This window comes from Symphalangus syndactylus, chromosome 17 (genome assembly GCF_028878055.3).
Source record: "Symphalangus syndactylus isolate Jambi chromosome 17, NHGRI_mSymSyn1-v2.1_pri, whole genome shotgun sequence".
Lineage (NCBI taxonomy): Eukaryota > Metazoa > Chordata > Mammalia > Primates > Hylobatidae > Symphalangus > Symphalangus syndactylus.
Window position 1 is genome coordinate 10101298 of NC_072439.2, and position 14230 is coordinate 10115527.

The following is a 14230-nucleotide window of genomic DNA, read 5'->3' on the forward strand; positions in this document are numbered from 1 at the left end:
ATGATGTATGATGGATGGATGGATGGATGAGTGGGTTACTGATGGATGTGTAGATGGGGGATGGATGAATGGGTTACTGATAGATTTATAGATGGATGATGGATGATGGATGGATGAATGGGTTACTGATGGATTTATAGATGGATGATGTATGATGGATGGATGAGTGGGTTATTGATGGATTTATAGATGGATGATGTATGATGGATGGATGGATGGATGGATGGATGGATGGATGGATGGATGGATGGATGGTTACTGATGGATTTATAGATGGATGATGTATGATGGATGGATGAATGGGTTACTGATGGATTTATAGATGGATGATGTATGATGGATGGATGAGTGGGTTATTGATGGATTTATAGATGGATGGATGGATGGAGGGTTACTGATAGATTTATAGATGGATGATATATGATGGATGGATGAGTGGGTTACTGATGGATTTATAGATGGGTGAAATATGATGGATGGATGGATGAGTGGCTCTGCCTCCACGTCTCGGAAATGAGACGTGTCATCGAAGCCCCTTTTGGGTTTGCCTTTGGAAGCCTCCAGTCCTAGTTAAGCACAAACCAGAGTGGCTTTTTCTCCCCACACACACCCTTACTAGACCTGTCCCCCAGGGCAGGGGGTAGGGTCTGCCGTCTGCAGAGAAAGCAGCCAGAGATCCTCGGCCCTTGACAGACGTGGCCCTGCAGGGATGTGGAGAGGCTGGGAACCTCTCTCCTGGGAAGATGCTGTGTTTGTGGGAGGAGTTGGGGGGGCTCTTGGAGCCAGAGGCTCAGATATAACATGACGGCAGGTCTAAGAAATGGAGTTGGGGTGCTTGAGCCTGATGCAGGGCATCGGGGAAGAGCAGGGGCATCGAGGGGATGTCTTGGAGAGAAGCTAGGACAACAGAAAAGCCCGGCCCATCTAGGGCCACGCTGGGGTCATCTTGGAGAAGAAAACAAACAGCTCGTGTCTGATGTCCTGGGCTGTCTTAAAAGGCAGAGGTTTGGCATTTGGGTGATAAACTAGGGTGTCTCCAAGGAGGTGAGAGAAGTGTTTAATGGAGAAGTTGCAGTGTGTTTTAACCTGGATAAAATAGAGGTAACCAGAGAGATGCGGGGGCTGCTGGGCAGAGGGGTCACCCCACAATCTGGCAGGTATGGGCACACGCACAGCCCCGCCTTCCGTCTCTCCAAGTCCAGGCCCTTAGGGAGGCCAAATGTGGTCCCTCTGAGCCCCTCATCAGCTCTCCACCTGGGAGACTAGTCCCAGCCCCAGCCCCGCGAGGGCCCCCAGATATGCAGGTGGGCTTGTGCTCTTGTGGCCATTCCCAGGTTTAATTACAAACCCATCTGAACAACCGGTCTAGGTCCACAGCTGCGAGGGCGGGATTGCGGGGAAGCTACCGGGCGCAGCCCAGGCTGGGCAACCACGTCCTTCCCCTGCTCCCAAGTGGAGTAGGGGCCTCACGACTGCCTCGATACCCACTGTCTCGGAGCAGCCTGGCTACCCCAAAATCCCAGGTGACCTCGAGGCTGCCTCCACTTCAGCGCCAGCAGGTGTCCTGGCCTGAGAACCCCAAAGCACCTTAACCGTCCCCCCTCAAAGACAACTGTGCACCCAGTTCCTCAGGTGGGAAAAGTAAGCCCAGCCAGGCCCGGAATCCGCCTCCTCCCCAGGGTGCTGGGAGCCCTGACTCTCCGGGGTGTTAGACTGAACCAGCCAGGCGAGAGGGGGACCCACAGGCCAGGGCTCCGGGGCAGCGGCTGCTTCTGGATATATTCTCTTTAAAGGCGAAACGGTTCCGTCTTTGGTATGAACTGCCCACTCCAGGCAAAGGAGTGGGTGGGCAGGGGCCCCGGCGGGAGGAGGCTCGGCCTAGCCCAGGGCCAGTTGGAGGAAGGGCTATGCCAGAGGCTCATGCGGAGGAAGGAGAGGCAGCGGCAGTTCGGCCTGACCAGGATCCAGCAGGAGGGCTGAGAGCCCCAAGGCCACGACGGGCAGGAGCGGGGGCTGAGAACGGTCACCTGCGGGCAGAAAGAGAAGGCGAGGTCAGGGCTGAGACGGCGGCCGCAGACCTGGGCTCTGGTGCGAGCCACATCGCTCTTGTGCCTCGCCGTCATCTCCACGAGTGCCGCACCTCAGGTCCAGCCCAGCGCTCCGGTGCAGGTGAGTCCTTGCCGTGGACCTAGGGCAGTGCCCTAACCTCTCTGCTGTTTCCTCGCGTGCAAGCGAGAATGCCGATCCCACTGCCTGTCTCAGAGCCGAAGGGCTGAGCACATTCCCGGGACAGGGCAAGGCCTCCCGAGCAGGAATCATTACTGCCTTCCAGGTTATTTCTGGGGTCACCAACGCCTTTCCGAGAGGACGCAGGCAGGGACCGGCGCCAACGGAACACGGCAGTTTCAGGTGCTTTACGGGAGCCCCTCCCAGACCCGGAACCCCCTCTGCCTGCAGCCCGAGGCCTGGCTGGGGGCTGGGTGGAGGCCGCGGCCGCGTGGGGGAGGTGCCGCCCAGGAGAGAGGAGGCTGGAGGGAGACCGTTGTCATGGGGACAGAAGCGCAGCCCGACCTGGCCCAGAAGCGCAGCCCTTGGGAAATTCCACAGCCCCCTCCCCGCCAGCCCTCCCTCCTCCCCGGCTGCTCTCTCAGCCTCTGCTCCCTCCAGACCCACAGCTGCACCCTCTCCTGCCCCAACCTCACCCCAGAGGAGAGACCATGAAATCACCCAGACCTGCCTGTCCCTCCTCCGTCCACACCCTACCACGGGTCCCCCCCAGCCCCGCACCAAAAGTGGAGGCCTGGGGCTCCTCGGCCCGGCCTGAGGTGTGGTCTTCTCGATGCCTGGGCTCACACGCCAGCCCCTGCCTGTCCCAGCCCACCATCCTGTCCAGCAGTGCCCACCCCTCCTCTGGGAAGGAGGCCTGGCCACCCAGCACGCAGCCGGGGTCCACAAAGGCCAGGCGACGTCCATCACAGCTAATCGCAGTGTCATGGTCATGGCTGCACATACCCACCCGTGGGCAGTGACACGCGTCCACACACAACCTGCACACAAAGGCTCACGGTGGCCAAAAGGTGGGAGCAGCCCCAGCGTCCATCAGCGGATGAACAAAGAAAATATGGTCCCGTCACACAGCGGGACATTATCCAGCCGTGAACAGGAGCCAGGCTCCGGCCCAGGCCACAGCGCGATGCACCCGGAGGACGTCACGCTCAGTGAGAGACGCCAGACACAGAAGGACACACAGCGTGGGATCCCACTGCTATGAAATGTCCAGGACAGGCCCATCCACAGAGACAGGAGGCGGATGTGTGGGGGTTGGGGCTGGGGAGGGGACAGGGAGTGACGGCTGGTGGGGACAGGGCCTCTTTCGGGACTGACAGAATGTTCTGGAACTCGACAGAGGTGGTTGCACGGCTCGGATGCTGAACACCCCTGAGTCGTGCCCTCTAGAGGGAAAGGCATGGCGCGTGAGCCGGGTCTCAATTTTCAAATTAGAAAAGAACCTGGCAAAGGAGGCAAGGCCAGCGACCCATGGCGGCAGCCACACACCTGGCTCAGGGCTCCCGTGAGACCACACCGCGCAGGTGCAGCTCACTCTCGGCGGCCACGATGGGCTGCCCATTCTGCAGGTGATGGTCGATCAGGTGGCTGATGCTCTCAAACAGCACGTCCTTCGTCCGTACCTGCAGGACAGAGACCTCGGCATCAGCTCCCAGGAACTCACCTGGACCCGCAGAGTCGGAGATCGGCGTTCTGGGGTCCTGCTGGGGAGCCCCTAGGGTGCCTGCATGGATGAGTGGCCGGACCAGGGAATTCCGGGACACCAGCCACAGGATCGGCCTCAGAATTCCAGAACCACACATGGGCGGGGGCTCTGAAACCCCCAGGGTTCTGTCAGGGGCTGAAGGGTGACCCCAAGAAGATATGGCCAGGTCCTAGCCCTCAGCCTTGTGAATGTGACCCTCATTTGGAAAAAGGTCTTTGTAGATACACAGGTCAAGGGTCCTGGGACGAATGCGTCCAGGATGAGCCAGGGGGGCCCTAAGTCCAGTGACCGCTGTCCTGACAGGAAGAGGAAAACACGCAGACGCACAGGACAGGGCAGAGACTGGCGCCGTGTGTCCACAAAGCCGGCAGCGCCCGGGAGGCCGGCTCCCTCAGAGCCTCCAGAAGGAACCAGCCCTGGCCACACCATGAGTTCGGACTTGTGGCCTCCAGAGCCGTGAGAATGAACCTCTGCTGTTTTAAGCCACTTCGTGTGTGGCCATTTGCTACGCAGCTCCAAGAAACAAACCCCTGAAATCATGGAGACACAGGCCTGAAACCCTGAATCGCCAAATCAAAATCCATCCGCATTTTAGAATGAGAACCTCTTAGCGCTACTGAGTGCTGGAACTGGATGCAACACCAAGAGACCCTGTGTCCCACGGCTGAGCCGTTCCCGGGTGAGGCGGGGCCCGGTGCACGTTTCACGTGGGAAGCGGGACAAATGCACATTCCCAGGCCTGTGGCAAAATCACGTCCTTCCATGGCACTGGCAATGGGAGCTGGGAATCTGCCTTTTAACAAGGTACTGGTAGACGTTCTGAAGCTTCTCTGGGTGTAGTGGCTGCCGGTCTGACCCCAGCGAGATCCATTTAACAGAGAAAGTCTGACCTGGGAAAGAACTGAGGCATCACACAGCAAGCTAGAGGCTGGGCGGTGGCGGGGAGACCGGAAACAGTCTGCAGGGGTTCAGGAACTGGGAGAACAGGCACCTCTCACCCAAGCCCTGCCCCCTCCAGCTTTGTCCCAGGCCCGGGTGCACAAGCGCCCCCACCTGCCCGCCGCCGTGTGCTTCATGCAGAGACCAGGCTCACACCAGCCTAGGAGCCACCCAGGGATTCAGCTGGATGGCTGAAAACGCCTCCTACACTCTGAGAGGCCTCCGAACCCTCCAGCACCCCACCTGGGAAATAACCTGTGCAGTTCTCGGACGCTCAAAATGCTTCATAAACCCTAGAACTCCTTGTAAATTGGAAAATGCTTTGTAAACTCTAAAACGCTTTAGAAGCTGGAGATTACTAAATCTCATTGGCCTAGAGCAACTGTAAGATGCGCCACGGTTTCAGGTACCAGGAGGACAGAGAAGAGAAAAACCTCCCTGTAAAATAATGATGCAGTTTAAATATGCAATTGATGGTTTTTAAACAAAATCCAGACTCCAGAGATGTCGAAATTCGGGCGGGGAGAGTGTATATCTTAGAATTGAAGCAATTAGGCCGGGCTCGGTGGCTCACACCTGTAATCCCAGCACTTTGGGAGGCTGAGGTGGGTGGATCACAAGGTCAGGAGTTCGAGACCAACCTGGCCAACATGGTGATACCCCGTCTCTACTAAAAATATAAAAATTAGTCAGGCGTGGTGGCGGGCACCTGTAGTCTCAGCTACTCGGAGGCTGAGGCAGGAGAATCCCTTGAACCTGGGGAAGTGGAGGTTGCAGTTAGCTGAGATCGCACCACTGCCCTCCAACCTGGGAGACAGAGGGAGACTCCATCAAGAAAGAAAGAAAAGAAAGAAAAAGAATAGAAAAGAAAAGAGAGAGAGAGAGAGGAAGGGGAGGGGAGGAGAGGGGAGGGGGAGGGGAGGGGGAGGGAGGGGGAGAAGGGGAAAGGAAAGGAAGGGAGGGGAGGGGAAGGGAGGGGAAGGGAGGGGAAGGGAGGGGAAGGGAGGGGAAGGGAGGGGAAGGGAAGGGAAGGGAAGGGAGAAAGGAAGAAAAGAAGAAAGAAAAAAGAGAGAGAGAGAAGAGTAAGAAAGAAGGGCCGGGCGTGGTGGCTCACGCCTGTAATCCCAGCACTTTGGGAGCCCAAGGTGGGTGGATCACAAGGTCAGAAGTTTGAGAACAGCCTGGCCAACATAGTGAAACCCCATCTCTACTAAAAAAATATGAAAAATTAGCCGGGCGTGGTGGTGGGAGCCTGTAATCCTAGGTACTGGGGAGGCTGAGGTGGGAGAATTGCTTGAACCTGGGAGGTGGAGGTTGCAGTGAGCCAAGATTGTGCCATTGCACTCCAGCCGGGGCAACAGTGCAAGACTCCATCAAAAAAAAAAAAAGGAAAAAGAAAATAAAAGAGAGAGAAAGGAAGGGAGGGAGAGAGGGAGGAAGGAAGAAGGAATTGAAGCAATTCAGTAATTTGATCCCAAAATTCCTTGTAAATTGAGACATATTTTGTACACCCTCAAATAAATTAGAACCTGAAAATACCATATTTATCCCTCAAATGCATCACCATTTGTAAGGTGCACAAGTCATGATAAATGGGGGGGAGCATCTTATGACGGAAGAAATCGTAACATTGGGATTACAACCGGGAGGCCAAGGCAGGAGGATCACTTGAGGCCAGGAGTTCGGGACCAGCCTGGGCAACGTGGCAAGGCCCCATCTCTACAAAAACTTAGCTGGGGACGGTGGCTCACACCTGTAGTCCCAGCTACTCAGGAGGCTGAGACAGGAGGATCGCTTGAGCCCAGGAGTTCGAGGCCGCAGAGGGCTATGATTGTGCCACTGCAGTGCAGCCTGGGTGACAGAGCCAGACTGTCTCAAAAATAAACTGGAAAATACTTTGTAATTCTATAGTAGCTGGTCAAAGGCAACATCTGGAACAATCTGGAAAAGCTTCATAAACATGGAAAGCTCCTGCATGCCCCGAGACCCTCGAGACCCTCTCACCTGTGCCCAGCTTACCACGCCCTCGGGCCCAAGACCCTCCCACCTGTGCCCAGCTTACCACGCCCTCGGGGTCCACGAGCAGCAGGTGCTTGGGCTGCCCGGCGTGCATGCCGGTGAGGACATACTGCCCGGGGTTGGTGACGCTGTCTCGCACAAGGAAGTCCCCGTCAGCTCGAAGCATCCTCTCTGCCGCCCGACGGCTCATGCGGCCATGGTACCAGGGCTCCTGACGCAGCTGTTCCTCCGTGGGGGCCACGGGGGCCCGGCGGGTAGGGGGGCTGGGCCACTGGTCCTCCAAGGGAAGGGGGGCTGCTGTCACGCCTGCCGCCACTGAGCACTCATGCAACTTCAGGGCATCCTCAAAGGGTCCTGCAGGCCAGGGACAGGGGTGCTGGGCAGGCAGGGGGCAGGCAGCTGCTTCTGCCGGGACCAGAGCTGGGAGAAACGAGTTCCCCGGGGATTCCCTCATGAACTCATCGGCCTGCACTGACCAAGCGCCCACAGCGTATCAGACTCACACTCGGCCCAGCCACGTGCGTGCGGTGGGCTCACATGTGCAGCAACCTGGACCCCCAGGTTGGGTTTTCTAAGCACGTACAAAGGCTAACAGCAGCTGTTTCTTTCAGAGGTTAACCCCTATTTCTTTTTCCTGCCTTGTCGGGTGGGCTTCCTTCCCAAAGCGTATGCCTCTCGTTTCCTTATCTGGTCTTACTGCATTGGCCGGGGCCTCCAATGTACCCTAAATACTCACGATGACAGCCGGCATCCCTCTCTTGCCCCAGCATTAAAATGTTCTGCCCTGGGTTTTCTAATGGCTTCCGACAACGCCGACATCCGACAGGCCACTCAAAGGCTCTCCTCTGAGTCTCTGTCCCCTCATGGTCAAACGGGGGTGGGCATGTCCCCCGGCAGAAAGCAGCGTGGTTCAGACCCTGCAGCGCTGGAGCCCAGCCCTGACGGAGACGCATCTACCTGTGGCTGCGGCCGCCTCGAATTCCTCCAGCTCCTGGTCCTGGGGGGTCCTCCCGCCCTGACCCTCATGCCCTGGTCTCCCTATGGCTGGAGCGGCCCTGCACCCCTCCAGCTCCTGGTCCTGGGGGTCCTCCTGCCCTGACCCTGGGGCTGAGCCAGCTCCAACTCCTAGCCTGGCCAGTCAGCATGTTCACCTCCCCCTCCCAGCCAGCGACTGGTTTGGGGATGAGCATGTGGCGAATCAGAGGCAGCCCCAGGACTCTTTGTGGAGGATGGACAAGAAGACACCCTTCCTCAACTGGGGCTGCCTGGCAGTCTGGTCACCCTAAGGGACAGCCTGCCTCAGAGGGAAGCTCACAGCCTCAAGCCCCTCCTTTCCCGTCTGAGGGTTGCTGTGAGGAGCCAAGAGGGCCAAGCTCTTCTCGTAGTGCTTGGTACACAGCAGGCGCCCACTAGGTGCTAGATGGTGTCATTATTGTGATGCTAAGAAGAAGCTGCACTGTCAGGTGATGGAAGGAAGGGAGAAATTTGCAGCTAGCTTAGGAGGTGTCCTGAGCTTGGGCGACGACCCTACCCAGGGAAGGAAGGGACGGGCTCACCGTCAGACCAGCCACTTTGCCCAGGGGTGGACTGAGCCTCCCTCATTGGACTGGGCGTTCCTTCAAGCAGGAAGCTGTGCCTCCCGCATCGGGCCGGGGTTTCCGTAGGAAGAATCCTCAGACCCCGGAGTCACATGAAGAGAAAACTCACGTTCCCTCATCAGACCAGGGAGACCCAGAGTCAGCAAGACCAGTGAGCCAGGCAGTCGTCCCAGCAGGCCGGGAGTCCCACGGAGAAAAGACCAGGCCTCCCCTCGCAGACTAAGGCGTCCCACGGGGCAAGGGTCTGGCTTCCCTGCTGACTGGAGGGCCTCACAGACGGCGCCGCAGCCTCACACCACACAGACCATTCTTTCAAGGAATGACCAGGCCCCTCCCTTCAGACTGGGGGTTCCGACAGGGGCAGGTGGGTTACCCCCGAGAGCAGAGCTTCTCGCAGAGTGGGGGCCAGCAGCATTCCCAACCAGACTGGGGGGTTCAGCAGGGAGGCCCCAGGAGATGGGGTCCTGTAGGAGGGGCTGGGCCTCACCCATCACGCTGCTCGGCCGCATTCGCTAGAGAGAATGGGCCTCCCCTGTCAGACTGGCCCCTTTTAAGGCAGAGTCCAGGACACCCCCATCGGACAAGGCCTCCACCAGGAAACAGACTGGGCTTCCCTGCCCCACCACTGTGGACTTGAAGGATCTCACGGGGAGAAGGGAGCCTCCCCCATCAGACCAGGGATCCCGCAGGGAGTGGGGGTGGGGTTGTGCCTCCCCCTTCAGACGACACGGCCGCATGGGGTGACAGCCGCCCCCCAGGCTGCCACATACGCATGTCAAACAGATCCTTTTTGGGGCTGTCCTCTGGCTCGGGGGCGTCCAGACCCTGGGTGTTGACATACAGGTGCTCCTCGTGGTCCGGGGGGCCCCGGGCGTCCGCCTGCACGTAGCCGTCCCCTGGTGGAGCTGCGGAGTGTAAGGAGGGGCAGGGGGTCGGCTGGGAGCCAGGCAAGGGGCTTGCAGGGAGCCAGGCCCTGGACACCTGACGGGGTCCCACCAGGAGGTCCCCCCCGCCACCGTCTGTGCTGCTGGCTGCAGGGCGGATGCTGCTCTGGCCTTGCCGTGGTAACCTGCCCGTCGGCAGGCGCTACAGGGAGCATCTAACAGCAGCAAAGCCCCGTCGGGGCTCCAACCAGGGACACGAGTGGGACAGCGTGCGGCTGGCGCTGTGGGCACCAGACGTCCACACCCAGGGAGAAGGCAGCTGCTGCTCCACCCCGCCCTGCCCCTGCCCTCCCCGGCCCAGGGACCTGAGCTTCCCAGGGTGTATGTTCAGTCTCCACGTTTAAAAATAATCACAGCAACTCTGCTTCCCTATAATTATGCTATCAACATGACGCACGGAGGGTCACTTGTTCTGACTCAGTTCTATTTTAGGGTTTTCCTTCCTTTCTTTTTTTAATTGTATTTTGAACATGTAAAGTATTTACATGGGGCCGGGCGTGGTGGCTCACACCTGTAATTCCAGCACTTTGGGAGGCGGAGGCAGGTGAATCGTTTGAGGTCAGGAGTTCGAGACCAGCCTGGCCAACATGGTGAAACCCCGTCTCTACTAAAAATACAAAAATTAGCCGGGTGTGGTGGTGGGCACCTGTAATCTCAGCTACTTGGGAGGCTGAGGCATGAGAATCGCTTGAACTCAGGACGCAGAGACTGCAGTGAGCTGAGATTAGGCCACTGCAGTCCAGCCTGGGCAATAGAATGAGATTCAGTCTCCAAAAAAAAAAAGTATCTACATGGTTCAAACCGGAACGGCATCGCGGGTATCCTCGGGGCATCTCCCCCGGGAGCTGCCTGGACCCCATCTGTATTCTGCCGGGTCCTGACCAGACTTCCTCTGCCCTGGAACAGGGTCTGGCTGTGATTCCACATGAATGTGAGGCTGTGCTAGCCCTTGCTGGGTGAGGAGGGCAGAGGGGCTTCTCCCCGGCCTTCCCAGTTACCGAGAGGGGCACAGATTCTCTCAGCTTCTTAGGGTCAGGATGGGTGAGAGGGAAGAAACGCAGTTGCAAGAGTCCGGGGGGGAGGACGAGAGCGAGAGGGAGAGTCCAGGGAGGGAGGACGAGAGCGAGAGGGAGAGTCCGGGGGGGGAGGACGAGAGCGAGAGGCAGAAGGGTGGAGGAATCCCTGGACCCTGGACCTGCGCTATGGGCACATTTGTAGGAGTTCTTAGCCAGAGAATCGGGAAAGGCATGAGTACAAGTGAGAACAGCCTGGGTGTGGGCACAGGGGCAGGGAACGCTGGCGAGCCCCGGGGTGAGCAGCCAGCATCCCAGAGGAACGTGCGCCAGGACCAGATCACAGCTGGGCACCGGGTGGGCACTCGATGGCTCGAGTTTCTCTAACCAGCTCGAGGGCTCTGACGCTTGGCAGTGAAATGCCAGATTGTTTGGGAAGATCTAAAAAAAGCTCAACACAGATGTTAGCAAGGCTGTTAGGGAACAGGCAGCCGCAGGCGGGGCTGGCGGGCGAGCCGACTGCACAGCCGCCTCCAGGGTGGACTGGCACCGCGGGTAACGTGATTAAGGCTGGCGCTCCGTGACCCGGCAGTTCCCGGCTCAGCATGCACTGGAGAAGAGGGCTCGTGGCAATGAGGGGCGCCTGCCGCGGAGTTACCTGAGGGAGCGGGAAGACCCTCAATGCCCATCAGGAATGGCTTGGGTAAGGAGGAATTGCACATGGCACAGGGAAGGGGATGGCACACAGCACAGGGAAAGGAGATTTGCACACGGCACAGGGAAGGGGACTTGCACACGGCACAGGGAAGGGGATGGCACACGGCACAGGGAAGGGGGATTTGCACACAGCACAGGGAAGGAGAATTGCACACGGCACAGGGAAGGGGAATTGCACACGGCACAGGGAAGGGGATGGCACACGGCACAGGGAAGGGGAATTGCACACGGCACAGGGAAGGGGATGGCACACGGCACAGGGAAAGGGGATTTGCACACGGCACAGGGAAGGAGAATTGCACACGGCACAGGGAAGGGGAATTGCACACGGCACAGGGAAGGGGATGGCACACGGCACAGGGAAGGGGGATTTGCACACGGCACAGGGAAGGAGAATTGCACACGGCACAGGGAAGGGGAATTGCACACGGCACAGGGAAGGGGAATTGCACACGGCACAGGGAAGGGGGGATTGCACACGGCACAGGGAAGGGGGGATTGCACACAGCACAGGGAAGGGGCATTGCACACGGCACAGGGAAGGGGGGATTGCACACGGCACAGGGAAGGGGGGATTGCACACGGCACAGGGAAAGGGAATTGCACACGGCACAGGGAAGGGGAATTGCACACGGCACAGGGAAGGGGGGATTGCACACGGCACAGGGAAGGGGGGATTGCACACGGCACAGGGAAGGGGGATTGCACACGGCACAGGGAAGGGGGGATTGCACACGGCACAGGGAAGGGGAAATTGCACACGGCACGGGGAAGGGGCATTGCACGTGGCACAGAGAAGGGAGGATCTCTTGAGCCCAGGGCTTTGAGATTTGAGAGCAGCCTGGGAAACATAGTGAGACCTCACCTCCACACAATTTAAAAATTTGCTGGGTGCAGTGATGCACGCCTGTGGTTCCAGCTACTCTGGAGGGTTAGGAGGGAGGACTGCTTGAGCCTGGGAGGTGGAGGCTTCCATGAGCCATGATCACACCACTGCACTCCAACCTGGGCGACAGAGCAAGACACTGTCTCAAAAACAAAAAGCCAAAGCTCGAAGTGCCTGGTGGGAATGTCGGTTGAGCAGGCAATTACTGATTCCTACTGAAATGGCACGGGTGCCCCTCCCTGGGACGTGTTTGTTGAGTCCTGGCACACAGGCGGACCGTTTAAGGTCACTGCACGGCCGTCTGTCATGGCAAACGCCTGGAATCTATGCAGATGTCCAGGACCAGGGCGTGGGTGGAATAAATGATATAACAATGAGGAAGTCTGGCGTGCACGGTGTGGGAAGAACCCATGATGTTTGCCCCATGGACACAGCAAGGTGGAAGATGCATGGGGAGCACACCCTATCTGCAAAAACGGGGGCTATGACGCACGTTTGAACTGGCTTGAATATCCATTCAAAAGCTGGGAAAATAACTCAGGAGGCACTGACAGCTAACAGTGGCTGCCTGATCAGGGAGGCAAAGAAAACAGATGCAGACAGGTATGAGAGAGAGAGTGCTCACTGAACAGCTTTTTAAACTCCATGATGCTTTGAACCATGTGAACGAATGCAGTACCTATATCCAACGTGCATGGAAACCTAATATGTGTGGATGATGCAGTATCTACATCCAACATGCACAGAATCCTAATACCGCGTGGATGACGCAGTACTTACATCCAACGTGCATGGAAACCTAATACCGCGTGGATGACACAGTACCTACACCCAACATGCACAGAATCCTAATACCATGTGGATGATGCAGTACCTACATCCAACATGCATGGAAACTTAATACCGTGTCGATGATGCAGTACCTACACCCAACATGCACAGAATCCTAATACCGTGTGGATGACGCAGTACCTACATCCAACGTGCATGGAAACCTAATACCGCGTGGATGACGCAGTACCTACATCCAACATGCACAGAATCCTAATACCGCGTGGATGACGCAGTACCTACATCCAACGTGCACAGAATCCTAATACCATGTGGATGATGCAGTACCTACATCCAACATGCATGGAAACCTAATACCGCGTGGATGACGCAGTACCTACACCCAACATGCACAGAATCCTAATACCATGTGGATGATGCAGTACCTACATCCAACGTGCACAGAATCCTAATACCATGTGGATGATGCAGTACCTACATCCAACATGCATGGAAACCTAATACCGCGTGGATGACGCAGTACCTACATCCAACATGCACAGAATCCTAATACCGCGTGGATGACACAGTACCTACATCCAACATGCACAGAATCCTAATACCATGTGGATGATGCAGTACCTACATCCAACGTGCACGGAAACCTAATATGTGTGGATGACGCAGTACCTACATCCAACATGCATGGAAACCTAATACCGTGTGGATGACGCAGTACCTACACCCAACATGCACGGAAACCTAATACCGCGTGGATGACGCAGTACCTACATCCAACGTGCACAGAATCCTAATACCATGTGGATGAGGCAGTACCTACATCCAACGTGCACGGAAACCTAATATGTGTGGATGACGCAGTACCTACATCCAACATGCACGGAAACCTAATACTGCGTGGATGACGCAGTACCTACATCCAACGTGCACGGAAACCTAATACCGTGTGGATAGTGCAGTACCTATATCCAACGTGCACGGAAACCTAATACCGTGTGGATGACGCAGTACCTACATCCAACGTGCACGGAAACCTAATATGTGTGGATGATGCAGTATCTACACCCAACGTGCACGGAAACCTAATACCGCGTGGATGACGCAGTACCTACACCCAACGTGCACGGAAACCTAATACCGCGTGGATGACGCAGTACCTACATCCAACGTGCACGGAAACCTAATACCGCGTGGATGACGCAGTACCTACATCCAACATGCACGGAAACCTAATACCGCGTGGATGACGCAGTACCTATACCCAACATGCAAGGAATCCAGTCTGTGCAGGAAAAACAGACACTGATGATGAAAATCTCAGCAGAGTGTTAGGAGCAAAACGATCTCATAGGTGAATGTGAAATAAGCAAAGAGGAGAAAGACTGAGGGGGAGCCAGCACGGGACAGGGCTAAAGAGCACCAGAATCCTTGTGGGTACCCCTTGCAGCCCAAGCCCATCCTACCTGTACCGGTGGACCCCACGTCCCATGGCAGGCTGCGGGCATCTCTTAGAGAAGGAGATGGGCCCTGGAAACAGAGCAGCGAGAGGT

At 57.1% G+C, this 14230-nt stretch overlaps 1 protein-coding gene across 2 annotated transcripts in view; it reads right to left on the minus strand.

The window, feature by feature from the left end:
* Positions 1-1041: 1041 nt before the first annotated feature.
* Positions 1042-14230, minus strand: part of SHC2 (SHC adaptor protein 2) — a 38395-nt gene continuing 25206 nt past the window's right edge. For both annotated transcript variants that reach the window (XM_055247634.2, XM_055247635.2), the window contains exons 9-13: positions 14144-14207; positions 9099-9233; positions 6774-7084; positions 3556-3689; positions 1042-2027 (exon numbers count right to left, since the gene is read on the minus strand). In XM_055247634.2, coding sequence (XP_055103609.2) covers positions 3561-3689; positions 6774-7084; positions 9099-9233; positions 14144-14207 — 639 coding nt within the window. In that variant the 3' untranslated portion in view covers positions 1042-2027; positions 3556-3560. The remainder of the gene's footprint in view (positions 2028-3555; positions 3690-6773; positions 7085-9098; positions 9234-14143; positions 14208-14230) is intronic.